Source organism: Larus michahellis, chromosome 25, assembly GCF_964199755.1.
Source record: "Larus michahellis chromosome 25, bLarMic1.1, whole genome shotgun sequence".
Taxonomy (NCBI): Eukaryota; Metazoa; Chordata; class Aves; order Charadriiformes; family Laridae; genus Larus; species Larus michahellis.
In genome coordinates, this window is record NC_133920.1 from 1,300,284 (window position 1) to 1,312,611 (window position 12,328).

A 12,328-nucleotide genomic window follows, 5' to 3' on the forward strand; every position below is an offset into this window, starting at 1 on the left:
CCCTGGCCTGGGGGCGGGGCCCTGGCGGTGATTGGCGGCGCGGAGGGGCGGGGCTCCAGGGGGTTCCCTGTGATGTCAGAGCGCGCCCCACGGATGAGGTCAGAGACGGGGTTCCGCGATGATGTCAGAGCCGGGGACACACGGCGACGGCGGGACGGGGGACAGCGGCGGCCTTGGGCACCGCCGGGCCATGCCGGAGCCTGGGGCTCGCCGTGACGTCACACGGGGCACGGTGACGTCGGAGCTGCAACGGCTGCTATAAATGGTAAACGGCAGCGCGGGCCGGGAGGGGGCGGCCCCGGGCGTCGGGGTCCCCCCGGATCGCTCCTTTCGAGGCCGCGGGACGGCGACAACCCCCCTCCCCCTCCCCGCCACAGCCGGGTCCCCGCGGGGGGGGCGGGGCCCGGACGCCTGGGTCCCCTCGGCCGCGATCCCGGGGGGGGGGGGGGGGGGGCGGGGGGGGGGCGCATTCCCCGCCCGTGACGAACCGTCCCTCCCCCGCGGCCGGCGGAGTCCGATCCGCTGACGGCACCGGGAGGACCCAGGAGTCCGAACCGCCCCGCCCCCACCGCTCCACCCCCACCCCCCCAGGACTGGGGTCACCCAGGCGTCTGTGTGGGGGGACCCAGGAATTCAGGGGGACCCAGGCATCTGGGGGGAGACCCAGGCGTCCGGGGGGACCGAGGAGTGGGGGGAGACCCAGGCGCCCGGGGGCACCCAGGAGTGGGGGGGGACAGCGCGGGGAGGGGGGAGGAAAGAGGGACGGGACAGAGGGATGGACAGAGGGACGGGGGGGGTCGGGGGAAGGGCGGGAGATGGGGGACGGTGGATTGTGGGGGGGTTGAGGGGTGCTGGAGGCGAAGGGGGCGGCCCGGGGCTCCCCCGCCCCCCCGGAATCCCCCCGCTAAAATGTGGAAAAAATGACGCCACCACCCTCCCCGCGGTGACATCAGCCCGGCGAGGGGCGCGGATTGGCTGGCGGCGGCCCGGGCCCGGGGGGGGCTCTGCGCCCTCCGCCGACTTTTAAAAGTGGCGGCGGCGGCGCCGGGTCGGGACCGGGACCGAGCGACCCCGGAGGGACCGACCCGACCCGACGGCACCGAGCGGAGCCGAGCCGAGCCGGGACAGGCCCAGACCGGGGCGAACCGACCGGACCCACCGGGACCCACCGGGCCCCTCCCGCACCGAGCCCATGTCCAACGCGCACTTCAACCGCGGGCCGGCCTACGGGCTGTCGGCCGAGGTGAAGAATAAGGTGGGGGGAACGGAACCCGACGGAACCGAAGAGAACCGAACCGGGCAGGGGGGCAGCGCCCGGACGGACCAGACCGAGGGGCGCAGAGCCCGGTTGGACCGGACCGGGACCGGGGCGGGCAGCATCAGGCCGGACCGGGAGAGGGGCCCGGACCCGATCGGGCGGGACCCGAGCCCAGTCGGACCGAACCGGACTGGGACGGGCCAGGCCCGGTTGAACCGGACCCAGGGAGAAAGACAGGGCCCGGTTGGACCGGAGCCGGCGGGGGGGGCGCGGGGGCCGGGCCCGGACGGAGCCGGGGGGGGGCGGGGGCAGGACCTGGCGCTGTCCCTGGTGCTGCCCCGGGCGGGGGAGCCCGGACGCCCGGGTCCCCTCTGGGCGGGGGGGGGCAGGCGATGGGCACCCGGACGCCTGGGTCCCCGCCGTGTCCCGGAGGGGAGGGGGGGGGGGGGGCGACACCTGGGTCCCACCGGCCGTGCCTCAGTTTCCCCCCGCAGACGCTCCGCGGGGGAGCGGGGAGCGCCCCGGTCCTCCGTCCGCCGGCGGCTGTGGGGAGCGGCGCGGGAAGGGTTAACCCCGGGGGGGGGGGGAGGCCCGGGTGGCCCGGGGGGGCCCCGCCGCCCCCGGCCCCGCCGCGAGCCCTTATAAGGCGTCGGAGCGCGGCGGGCGGGCGGCCGCGGCCCGGGGCTATATATGGGCAAAGGTTCGGCGGTCCCGGACGCCTGGGTCCTCCGGGGGGGGCGGGGGGGGCCCGGACGCCTGGGTCCTCCCTGCTTTGCGGGGGTAGATTCCCCCCCCCGCTCCCTGGCACGGGTCCCCCCACCTCTCTATCCCTTCTCCCGGCACTGGGGGGACCCAGGCATCCAGGGCTGTTCTGCCCCCCGACCGAGGGTGGGGGGGCTGAAGCAGGGGCTGAGCTCGTGTGTCACCCCCCAGGCTGACACCGCCCCCCCCCGGGTGTCTCCCCACGTCTACCCTGCCCCGTGCTGAGACCCCCCATCCCCTCCTGTGTCCCCCCATCTGACAGCATCCTCCTGATGGTGCCCCCCATGCCTCCCTGACGGTGTCCCTATGTCCCCATGTCCCCCTGACGGTGTCCCCCATGTCCCCCTGACTGTGTCCCCTGTCCCCGTCCCCAGCTGGCGCAGAAGTATGACCCACAGCGGGAGCGGGAGCTGCGCGCCTGGATCGAGGGGACAACCGGCCGCCGCATTGGGGAGAGCTTCATGGATGGCCTCAAGGACGGCGTCATCCTCTGCGAGTATGACCCCTAACCTCTGACCCCAGCTTGGGGACCAGGCTGTCCTTTGGGGGCATGGCTCACCCCTGACCCCAGCTAGAGTCTGGGGTCACCCTCAGACCAACCTTGACCTTGGACCTTAAGCTTGACCCCGTCCCTTGCCCCCCGATGACCCCCGCCCTGACCCTGACCCCGGCTCCCCCCCAGGCTCATCAACAAGCTGCAGCCCGGCTCCGTGCAGAAGGTGAACGAACCTGTCCAGAACTGGCACAAGGTGAGGGGGGTCCTGAAGTGGGGGGTGGGGTGGTTGGGGCTTGGCGGGGGTGCACCACAGGGGTACTTGGGGACCTGCAGGGGGTGGGGGTCGAGGGGCCGGGCCAGGGGGCCAGGCTCCGAGCTGACCTGTGCGCAGCTGGAGAACATCGGGAACTTCCTGCGGGCCATCACGCGCTACGGGGTGAAGCCCCATGACATCTTCGAGGCCAACGACCTCTTCGAGAACACCAACCACACGCAGGTCCAGTCCACCCTCATCGCCCTTGCCAGCCAGGTGACCCTTCTGGGGCGGGACGGGAGCTCTGGGGGTCCTTGGGGCGCGGCTGGGGGTCCTCGGGGGTGCTGGAGGGTCACCACCTTCCCCTTGAAGGACACTAACCACAGATACATCCAGTCCACCCTCACTGCCCTCACCAGACAGGCCCCTGCTGGGCCAGGACAGGGTCCTTGGGGGTGGCTGGGGGTCCTTGGGGGGTGGCTGGGGTCCCCAGGGGGTGCTGGAGGGCCCCCACGTTCCCTTGACAGACACGCGGTTCAGTCCACCCTCATTGCCCTCACCAGGCAGGTCTCTGCTGGGACAGGACGGGGTCCTGGGGGTGTCTGAGGGCTCCCCATATCCCCCAGGAGGACACCAACCACGCTCAGGTCCCATCCTCCCCCATCGCCCTCACCCGCTGGGTGACAGGGACAAATCGGGAAAAGCTGGGGGGGATTTGGGGCCTGAGGGGGGTCCAGGGGAGTTTTGGGGCAGTCCCAGGGGAGCTGGGCAGTAAATGTGGGTCGGGGGGCTCTGCTGGGGCAAGGGCTGTGCACACCCCAAGCCCCAAGGTCTCGCACAGGCCAAGACGAAGGGGAACAACGTAGGTTTGGGGGTGAAGTACGCGGAGAAGCAGCAGCGGCGCTTCCACCCCGAGAAGCTGCGCGAAGGCAGGAACATCATCGGCCTCCAGGTGACACGGGGTCACACAAGGACACAGGGGACCACGGCGGGATGCTCGGTGCACAGGGGATGCTGTGAGACACCAGAACACGTGGGGTGCCCAGCTGTCCCTCGGGGGGGGGGGGGTGTCTCTTGGGGACATGGACTTTTGCTGTGGACGGAGGCGGCAGAGGTGGTGTGGTTGGTGCCATGGGTGCCATCCTCCCTGTCCCCACCTCTGACCCCTCTCCCCTGTCCCCAGATGGGCACCAACAAGTTCGCCAGCCAGCAGGGCATGACGGCCTACGGGACGCGGCGGCACCTCTACGACCCCAAGCTGGGCACGGACCAGCCCCTGGACCAGGCCACCATCAGCCTCCAGATGGGCACCAACAAGGGCGCCAGCCAGGTGGGGACAGGGGGGTCACCGTCCCCAGGGATATCAAGGCCATCGGGCGAGGGTGGGGCAGGAGGGACGCAGACACTGCCATCCCTGCAGGGACCTCGCCGTGTGGGGCCAGCCAGGCATGGGGACACTGATGTCCCCAGGGGGATCTTAGTGTCAGGTTGGCCAGGTACAGGGAGTTGGGGACGCGGCACTGGAAGGAGGGGGTCAGGGAGACCCCAAGGGCAGTGGGTGGGAGGACAGGGGTGGTTCCCAGGGCCCTCAACATCCTGACGCGGTCTCCTGAGGCTGAGGGACAGCTGGGGAGGATGAAGCACACTCTGGGGAGGAGCGGGGACCCCCTCCGGTCCCCTGGAGAGGACAGGGGGACACCCCCCGCACACCCCAGACCCACAGGGAGGCTGGGGACCCTTGGGGGAGGACAGGGACACCCCCCCGCCCCCAATCCCCGCCCTGGGGAGGCCAAGGTTGCCATCCCCAGCGCCGCCCCCCCCCCCTCCCCAGGCGGGGATGACAGCACCGGGGACGAAGCGGCAGATCTTCGAGCCGGCGCTGGGCATGGAGCGCTGCGACACGATGACCATCGGGCTGCAGATGGGCCAGCAACAAGGGGGCCTCGCAGCAGGGCATGACGGTGTACGGGCTGCCGCGGCAGGTCTACGACCCCAAGTACTGCGGTGGCCCCGAGCTGCTGGGCGAGGACGGCCTCAACGGCCTCTACAACTCCCAGTAGCCGCCGGCCGGCGGCCGCTTGCACCGCAACTGCCCTGCCTTGCGCAGGGCCGCACCGCACCGGCCTCACCGCGGCCCCGCGGGGCCGGCTCGGCCGGGGGGGGCTCGGCCACACCGCCGCCAACGCCTCCCCTTCCCGTGTGAAGCCACCGAGGCACAATAAAAGCCACACGCAAAACTGCCGCCTCCACGGGTGACAGCACGGGGGGGACAACGAGGCACAATGGCAAGAGAGGGGACAACGAGGCGGGGGGACTACGGGGGGGCAGGGAGGCCACGAGGTGGGGAGGGACAGAATAAGGTGGGGGGTCAGTGAGACACAGAGATGGGACAAGGACGGGGGGACACTGCGGCACACAAGGGGACAGGGGGACATTGAAGAGGAACAAGGACAGAGGGACACCAAGACACAGAGGGGGCACAGGGGGACACACAGTGCCACAGAGGGGACATTTCAACGTCCAGGTTCCCCTCACAGAGCCCCTGCAATGCCTGGCCCCGGCCCCTCCTACCCACGCAGGCACCCGCGATGACACGGTCCACCCTAACGAGGTCCCCGGGGAGTAGGTAACAGAGTCCCCAGGTTTAGGAGCTGGTGGCCGACGGCGACAATTTGTCTCAGTGCAGCTGTGAAACCAGAGGAGATTTGTTAGCGCCGCTGATCCTCGTTAGGGCCTCAGCATTGTGTGGGTCTGATGATCCCTACAGACCCCATGGGGCCATCCCCACACGTCCCCATGCCGGCGCCAGTGACAAGGATGCACAGCCCCGGCCCGGCCCCACCAGGGCTTTTATTCGAGGGCAGCTCTGCCAAAATGTGTCGCCCACGTGCCCAGCCCTTGTCCCCAGCTCGCTGGCGAGCAGCAATGAAGCGCCCGGGATGGGGACAAGGCCCAGAGGGGCCAGGAGAGCCCCCTCCCCCAGACCTGCCCCAAAAGCAGGGGGTCTTGTCCCCGGGGAGGGGAGGACAAACGTCCTGGGTCCCCATGTGAGCTGGAGCCCCTGTGCTTGGGGAAAGAAAAGTAGAAAACGTAAAGAAAACACAAAGAAAACACCACTAAGGAGTGGCCGGGATGTGACTGCCCTCACGTCTCGGGCAGGAACGTGTCTCCCCGGGGGTCTGGGGTCGCGCAGTGGGCAGGGGCTGCCCCGGCTGCTACTGGTTGGCAGCTTCGCAGGCGTCGATCCAGTCGCTGTAAACGTCCACCGGCTCCGACAGATCTCAGGGCGGGCGTTAAGGCAGTAACAGGGAGGCAGAGCAGGGCGCGGAGGGTTTGAGCGTGCAGGGGGGGGTCCCAGTAAGGATACAGGTGATGGGCGTCTGGAATTCCTCCAGGCAGACGGTGCAGGAGATCACCCCCGTGTTCCTGGCACGGTCCCTGGGGGCGGCAGGGGTCAGGCTGCGACAGGCGGCCCCCAACCGCCCCCCTGCCCCGGGCCACGTTCCCCGCCCTCCCTGTCCGAGCCGCGCTCTGTCCCCCGGGAACGCGTACCCCGTCCCCCCTCCTCCCTCTCCGGGCCGGGCCGTGCCCCGCTCCCAGCCGTGCCCGCCCGGGGCCGTGTCCCCCTCCCGGGCCTTCCCTCTGCCGGGGCCTTGCCCCCAGCCCCCCGCTCACATCTTGACGTCGCAGGACTTCTCATGGTTGCAGAAGGGGCAGGTGAACTGCGTCTCCAGCGTCCCCGTCATCTTCTTCTTGGGCGGCGGCTTCCGCTTGGACTTACGGCGGCCCATGGCTGCGGGAACCGCCACGGAGCCGGTCACGGAGCGAGCCCCGGCTGAACGCGGACCTCACCCCGCTACAGCCCGGCGCCCCGAGCCCGCGCGGGCGCGGCCCCGACCCGCAACGGGCTACGACGACGGGGCCAAGCTCGACCCCCCCGCCCCGAACCCACCGAACCTGCCGCCGCGTTCCGACCCGCTCCGCTCCGCTCCCGCCGCTTCTGCAGCCGCGACCCGGAAGTGACCCCGGCCCCGGCCGAGGCCGCGCTGCTCCCATTGGCTGACGGACGCGCAGCCGCAGCCAATCTGCGGCCGAGAGGGGCGGGCCCGGGTCGCCGCTGCCACCGCGTGGCCCGACGGTTGCCCCGCCCCCTCCCCCGCGATTTGGGGCGAAACGCGGCGGTTTCGGGGCGAGCGATCGCGGCGGCGTCTCCGTCCAAAGCCCTTTATTGGGGGGAGAGGGAGGCACCCCGCGGGGGTCCGGGCTGGGGGGGGGGTCCCACGGGGGGCGTCAGGGGTCACGGGGGTCCCGCCCTCTGCCCCTGAGGTCGAGGGTCTCGGGGGGTCCCCCAGCGCCCGGCGGGGGGGGGGGTGTGTGTCCTGCCGGCCGCCCCCACGCGGGGCCCGGGGACACGTTGAGGGGGGGTGACCGGGGTCCCCCCGCGCTGGGGACGGCGGGTGCTCCCACGCCCCTGCCCTGCTGTGTCCGGGTGGTCCTTCAGGGGTCAGAGGTCACGGGGGGGCAAGGCCACCCGGTAGAGGACGCGGCCAGTGGCCTCCAGGAAGGTGACGGTGGCCGCCTGGGCATCCAGGCGCAGGTGGGCGAAGCCACCGGGTGAGGCGGGGGGCCCGAAGAAGAAGCGGAGGGAGCCGGGGGGCACGGCCCCCGCGTGGTGCTGGGACCCCTCCACGAAGTTGCCGGCGCCACTCACTACGTAGCCCACCCCCCCCTCCGTCAGGAACTGGGGGGGCAAAGACGGGGGGGGGGGCGGGTTAGCAGGGGGCCGGATGCCTGGGTCCCCCCCCAACACCAGGACCATGCCCCCCCCACCCCCCTACAGGGACACCTCAGTGTTGGGGGGATGGGGGTGTCCCTGGACATTGGGGTCCAGTGGGGGGGGGTCCCCTCAATGCCAGGGTCCCATGGTGGGGGGTCCTCCAGGGGCCGCGGTCTCTGGACAGCAGAGTCCCATGGGGGGGGCTAGGGGGTTGCTCAGATGCCACAGTCATGTTGAGGGTGGGTTCCCCAGGCACCAGGGTCCCATGTCAGGTTTTGGGGGGGGGTCCCTGGACATCAGGGTCCCGTGGGGGATTCTGGGGGTCCCCCCGGCACCAGGGTCCCATGTCAGGTTTTGGGGGGGGGTCCCTGGACATCAGGGTCCCGTGGGGGATTCTGGGGGTCCCCCCGGCACCAGGGTCCCATGTCAGGTTTTGGGGGGGTCCCTGGACATCAGGGTCCCGTGGGGGATTCTGGGGGTCCCCCCGGCACCAGGGTCCCATGTCAGGTTTTTGGGGGGGGTCCCTGGACACCCAGATCCTGTGGAGGAGTCTGGGGGTCCCCCAGAGGCTGAGGTCCCTGGACACCAGTGTCCCTTGGGGGGTTCTGGGGGTCCCCCCGGCACCAGGGTCCCATGTCAGGTTTTGGGGGGGTCCCTGGACATCAGGGTCCCGTGAGGGATTCTGGGGGTCCCCCCGGCACCAGGGTCCCATGTCAGGTTTTGGGGGGGTCCCTGGACATCAGGGTCCCGTGGGGGATTCTGGGGGTCCCCCAGAGGCCTGGGCTCACCTGCAGGTTGTGGTCGTGGCCGCAGAGGTAGGCGGTGACGCGGTGACGCCGCAGCAGTGGCCGCAGCAGCCGCACGAGGCAGGCGGTGGGGCCGTGCTCGGCCACCGACCACACCGGGTAGTGACCGGCCACCAGCACGTAGCGGTCGTGGCGTGCGGCGGCCAGGCGTCCCCGCAGCCAGGCCAGCTGCGCCGCCGCCGCCGCTGCATCCCGGGGGCCCGTGGGGGCACCCCCCACCCCGAAGTCATCCCCGCCGCCGCACAGCAGCACCGTGTCCAGCACCAGCAGCCGGGCCGAGGCGTTGGTGCCCGGCAGGGAGAGGCGCAGGCTGTAGTAGTAGTGCGGGAAGTGCCTGCGGGACACGGGGGGCTTGGGGACACCTTGGTGACGCCTTGGGGACACCCGGGGAACGCTGCGGGGACACCCCAGCACCAGGTGCAGGCTGTGGTGTCAGCACGTGAAGTGCCTGTGGGACACGGGGGGCTTGGGGACACTGTGGGGACATCCCGGGGTACTTCAGGACACCCCGGGGACACCCCAGCGCCAGGCACAGGCTGTACTGGCAGCGTGGGAAGTGCCTGCGGGACACAGGAGGCTCGGGGACACCATGGGGACACCCGGGGAGGACGTGGGGACACAGGCGGACTGGGGGACACGGGCAGGTGGCCATGCCAGGGAGCAGCAAGGGCACAGGGGTCCCGGGGGAGGGAAGGGGGGGGTCCGTACCATCGGGGGGAGTGGTGGCTGTAGGCCAGCTGCGCGGTGACGTTCCCGGCGTGGTCGTGGTTCCCGGCCAGCACGAACCAGGGCAGCCCCTGCAGCCCGGGGGCCGTGAACACCTCCTCAAAGGTCTCCTGCCGGGGGGGGGAAAAATGACACGGGGGACGCACACACACGATGGAGGGGGGACATGGGAGCTGCCCCCAACCCCCCCCCAGGACATTCGTGTCCCCCTCAAGGGTTCTGGGGTCCCTCCTGAAACTCCCCCCTCGACATAGGGGCTCCCCCCTACAGATTTTGGGCTCCCCCCCCCGCATTTCAGGGTGCCCCCACCCTGGAGCTGCAGGGCCATACCTGGAAGCGGGGGTCCCACTCGTCCTGCACCCCCTCATAGTAGAAGTTGTCCCCGAGGGCGAGGACAAAGTCGGCGCCGAGGTCGGTGGCCGCACGGCCCATGGCTGCTGCCGTGGCCACTTCACGGGGGGTGGCGAAAGGGGGGTCGGGGACGCCCCCCCAGTCACCCACTGCCAGGAACTGCACAGCCCCTTCGGGGCCCCCCCCGGCCACCACCGTCACCGTCATCCACAGCAGCGCCAGCATCTGCAGACAGCACCCGTGGGACCCAGGGGTGCGGGGGGTCCCAGGGGTCCCGCTCCCCACCCATGGGACCCAGGGGTCCAGGAGGGTCCCACCCCCCCCCCCCACGGGACCCAGGCGTCCGGGGGGGTGCCAGGGGGTCTCAGTCCCCCCCTGTGGGACCCAGGTGTCCTGGGAGAGGGTCCCCAGCACCACCACCCCCCCCCGGCCAGCACGGGGACCCAGGCATCTGGGGCAGCCCAGCCTCACCGGTACGGAAAGGGGCACCCAGGGGTCCAGGCCGCCTCCCCCCCAACCCCTCCCGGGGGCCACTCACCCTCGTGTCCCCTCCCGCGTCCCCTCCCGTGTCCCCTCCGGCGCTTTATGGGCCCAAAAGGGGAAGTGGGGTCGCGCCGCCCGGTGCCCCCCCCCGGCCCCGCCGTCACCTGACGCCTCGCGGTGACACGGGGCCGCCACGGGGTGGGGGGGAGGGCGGGCCGCGGGGCACTGGGAGCACTGGGGACACTGGGGGGCCCGGGGGGGGGGGGAGGGGGCGGGAATCAGGCCCGGCCGCCGCCGGAAATCCCCGAAATGCCCCAAATCTGCTCGAGCCGCGGCCAGTTCACGGCTTATGCGGGACCCCCGGCGTCCGGGAGCGCCCCGGCGCCCACCCCCGCCGCCTTCTCCAGCGAGGCCACGAGCAGCGCGGGGAGCCGGGGGGGGGGGGGGGGCAGCCGGACGCCTGGGTCCCTTACGGGGCGGGGGGGGCGGCGAGCAGGGGTCCGAGCCCCCCCCCGAGCTCGAAGGGAGGCAGGCGTCCGGCCCGGCCCAGTCTCACCAGTTTGCCCAGTTCCGCATCTCACCGAGGGGAGCCGGGGGGGGGCCGGGGGGGTCCCGGCCACCTGGATCCTCTGCAACTGCGGGAGGGGCAGCGAGGCCCGGCATGTGGCCGGGGGGGGGGGGGAGTGTTCCGGACGCCGGTGTCCCTCCAGGTGGGGGGGAGGGGGTGTGTGGGCACCGCCCTTTGACCCTTCAAGCGGCCCGGACACCTGGGTCCCTCTTGCCCCCCCCCGCGGAACGGGGAGAAATCGGCCTATTTTGGGGCTGCCCCCGGGGTGTCCGCCCCCTCCGTGGGCAAAGGGTTCCCCCCCCACCCCCCGCGAGGGGACCCGGTCGCTACGCGGAACCCATCACCGCGCGCCCCGTTGCTAAGGGGACCCCGTTGCTAAGGGGACCCCGTTGCTAAGGGGACCCCGTCGCCGTGGGGACCATCCGGGGGCAGCGGCTGCTGCCGGCGCGGCCGTCGGGGGATGCGGCCCCCCCCCGGTGACCCCCCCCCTCCATTCCCCCTTAGACCCCCCCCAAGCCTCCGTAACCGCCGCCCCATCCCCCCGTGACCCCCCTCGAGCCCCCCCCATCCTCCATGACGATCCCACCCCCCTGACCGCCCCCCCCCCCGGGAAGCCCCATCTCCCCTTTGCCCCCCCCCGTCCTCCGTGACCCCCTCCCGGCCCTCCGCGACCTCCCCCTCCCCCCCTCCCAACCCCCCCGCGGGCCGAGGCGGGGCGGGGGGCGGGTACGACACTTTATTTCCTTTTTTTGTCCTTTTTTTTTGTTGTTTTTTTTTTTTTTTTTTTTTTTTTTTTTTTTGCCCCTTTTCCGCGGGTTTTTCCTCTTTCCCGCTCGCGGGCGGCGCCTTTGGCGGGGGGGGGGGGGGGGGGGGTGGGTTGTGGTTTTTTTGTTGGTTTTTTTTTTTTTTTTTTTCTCCTTTTCTCCTCGATCTGGGGGGAGGGGCCGACCCACCCCAACGGGAAATGACGTCACTACCACGTGCGGGAGGGTGAGGGGCAACCTGGGGGTGGGGGTCCCCAAAGGTGCAACGCTGGTGTGTGTGTGGGGGCCCCCCCGAGAGCGACGCCCCCCGACATCGCACCCCCCGCCCCCCCCAACGCTTTGGAGCCGGGGGGGGATGGGGGTCCCGAAATGGGGGTGCCCAGAACTGGGGGGGGGGGGGGGGTCCCACTGCCGGGGGAGGGGCCCATTGCTGGTGGGGGGGTCCCCAAATGTTGGGGGCCCCGTTGCTGGTGGGGGGCCCCAACGGGGGCCCCAAAATGGGGGGAGCCCCAAAATTGGGGGGGTGGGGTGAGCTGTTTCCCGGGGGGGGGGGGGGGGCACTGCTGGTGGGGGGGGTCCCAGAAACCTGTGGGTCGGGCCCCCAAAGAGGGGGTTCACCCCAGAGTGGGGGCCCCCAAAGGGGGGGGGCCCTAATGATTGTCCCCATTTTGGGGGGGGGGCATTGGGGGGGGGAAGGCACACGGGGGTGGGGGGGGTCTAAGGCAAATGCAATTTTGGTCCATCTGGCCCCAAACCCGGGGCTGGGGGGGGGAAAAGCTGGACCCACCTCCCCCCCCAAAACTGCCCAGGGGTGGGGTGGGGGGGGCCCCATCCCATCCCCCCAACACTGAAATCAGCCAAAGGTGCAGAAAAACCCCAAAACGAGCAAAACGGCCCCAAATGCCCCCGCCACCCCCCCCAGCTCCCCACCCCCACCCCTGGTCATGGGCCCCATGTGGGGAATTGGGGCCCCCAGTGACCCCCCCGGAACGCGGGGCCGGAGCAAAACTACCCAAAAACAATAATAAAAAACACAAATTTGCAGTATGGGGGGGTGGGGAAGAGGGGGGAGACCCCGATGGGC

The 12,328-nt window shown here is 71.2% G+C and overlaps 3 protein-coding genes across 7 annotated transcripts; 1 reads left to right on the forward strand and 2 right to left on the reverse strand.

The window, feature by feature from the left end:
- Positions 1-850: 850 nt before the first annotated feature.
- Positions 851-5,006, forward strand: CNN1 (calponin 1). The gene is given in 8 exon segments (XM_074567216.1): positions 851-1,255; positions 2,395-2,516; positions 2,703-2,769; positions 2,908-3,045; positions 3,611-3,721; positions 3,953-4,099; positions 4,601-4,696; positions 4,698-5,006. Coding segments are annotated over 8 exon segments (876 nt in total). The 5' UTR covers positions 851-1,192; the 3' UTR covers positions 4,830-5,006.
- Positions 5,007-5,595: 589 nt separating this feature from the next.
- Positions 5,596-6,850, reverse strand: ELOF1 (elongation factor 1). Of its 4 annotated transcripts, none has more exons than XM_074567221.1 (4): positions 6,727-6,846; positions 6,445-6,562; positions 6,137-6,207; positions 5,596-6,049 (listed from the first exon to the last, which is right to left on the reverse strand). In XM_074567221.1, exons 2-4 carry the CDS (start codon positions 6,558-6,560, stop codon positions 5,985-5,987), a joined length of 252 nt encoding a protein of 83 aa, XP_074423322.1. In that variant the 5' UTR covers positions 6,561-6,562; positions 6,727-6,846; the 3' UTR covers positions 5,596-5,984. The 4 variants fall into 4 exon arrangements, with proteins under 4 accessions (XP_074423322.1, XP_074423321.1, XP_074423320.1 ...); XM_074567220.1 differs by having other exon boundaries at positions 6,722-6,846; XM_074567219.1 differs by having other exon boundaries at positions 5,596-6,207; positions 6,727-6,850.
- Positions 6,851-6,977: 127 nt separating this feature from the next.
- ACP5 (acid phosphatase 5, tartrate resistant) lies at positions 6,978-10,807 on the reverse strand. Of its 2 annotated transcripts, none has more exons than XM_074567215.1 (5): positions 10,494-10,807; positions 9,409-9,654; positions 9,061-9,188; positions 8,335-8,686; positions 6,978-7,510 (listed from the first exon to the last, which is right to left on the reverse strand). In XM_074567215.1, the coding sequence occupies exons 2-5, from the start codon at positions 9,652-9,654 to the stop codon at positions 7,274-7,276; spliced, it is 963 nt and encodes a 320-aa protein (XP_074423316.1). In that variant the 5' UTR covers positions 10,494-10,807; the 3' UTR covers positions 6,978-7,273. The 2 variants fall into 2 exon arrangements, with proteins under 2 accessions (XP_074423316.1, XP_074423315.1); XM_074567214.1 differs by lacking the exon at positions 10,494-10,807 and adding an exon at positions 9,968-10,290.
- Positions 10,808-12,328: the final 1,521 nt, after the last annotated feature.

Bases quoted from the DNA above. Each gene is read 5' to 3' on its own strand.
- ACP5 (XM_074567215.1), bottom strand. From the start codon at position 9,654: ATGCTGGCGCTGCTGTGGATGACGGTGACGGTGGTGGCCGGGGGGGGC. The intron at 8,687-9,060 runs GTACGGACCCCC...CGTGTCCCGCAG, and splicing joins AGCCACCACTCCCCCCGATG to GCACTTCCCGCACTACTACT. The intron at 7,511-8,334 runs GTGAGCCCAGGC...TTGCCCCCCCAG, and splicing joins GCCACGACCACAACCTGCAG to TTCCTGACGGAGGGGGGGGT.
- ELOF1 (XM_074567219.1), bottom strand. From the start codon at position 6,560: ATGGGCCGCCGTAAGTCCAAGCGGAAGCCGCCGCCCAAGAAGAAGATG. The intron at 6,208-6,444 runs GTGAGCGGGGGG...TGCCGCCCCCAG, and splicing joins AAGTCCTGCGACGTCAAGAT to GGACCGTGCCAGGAACACGG.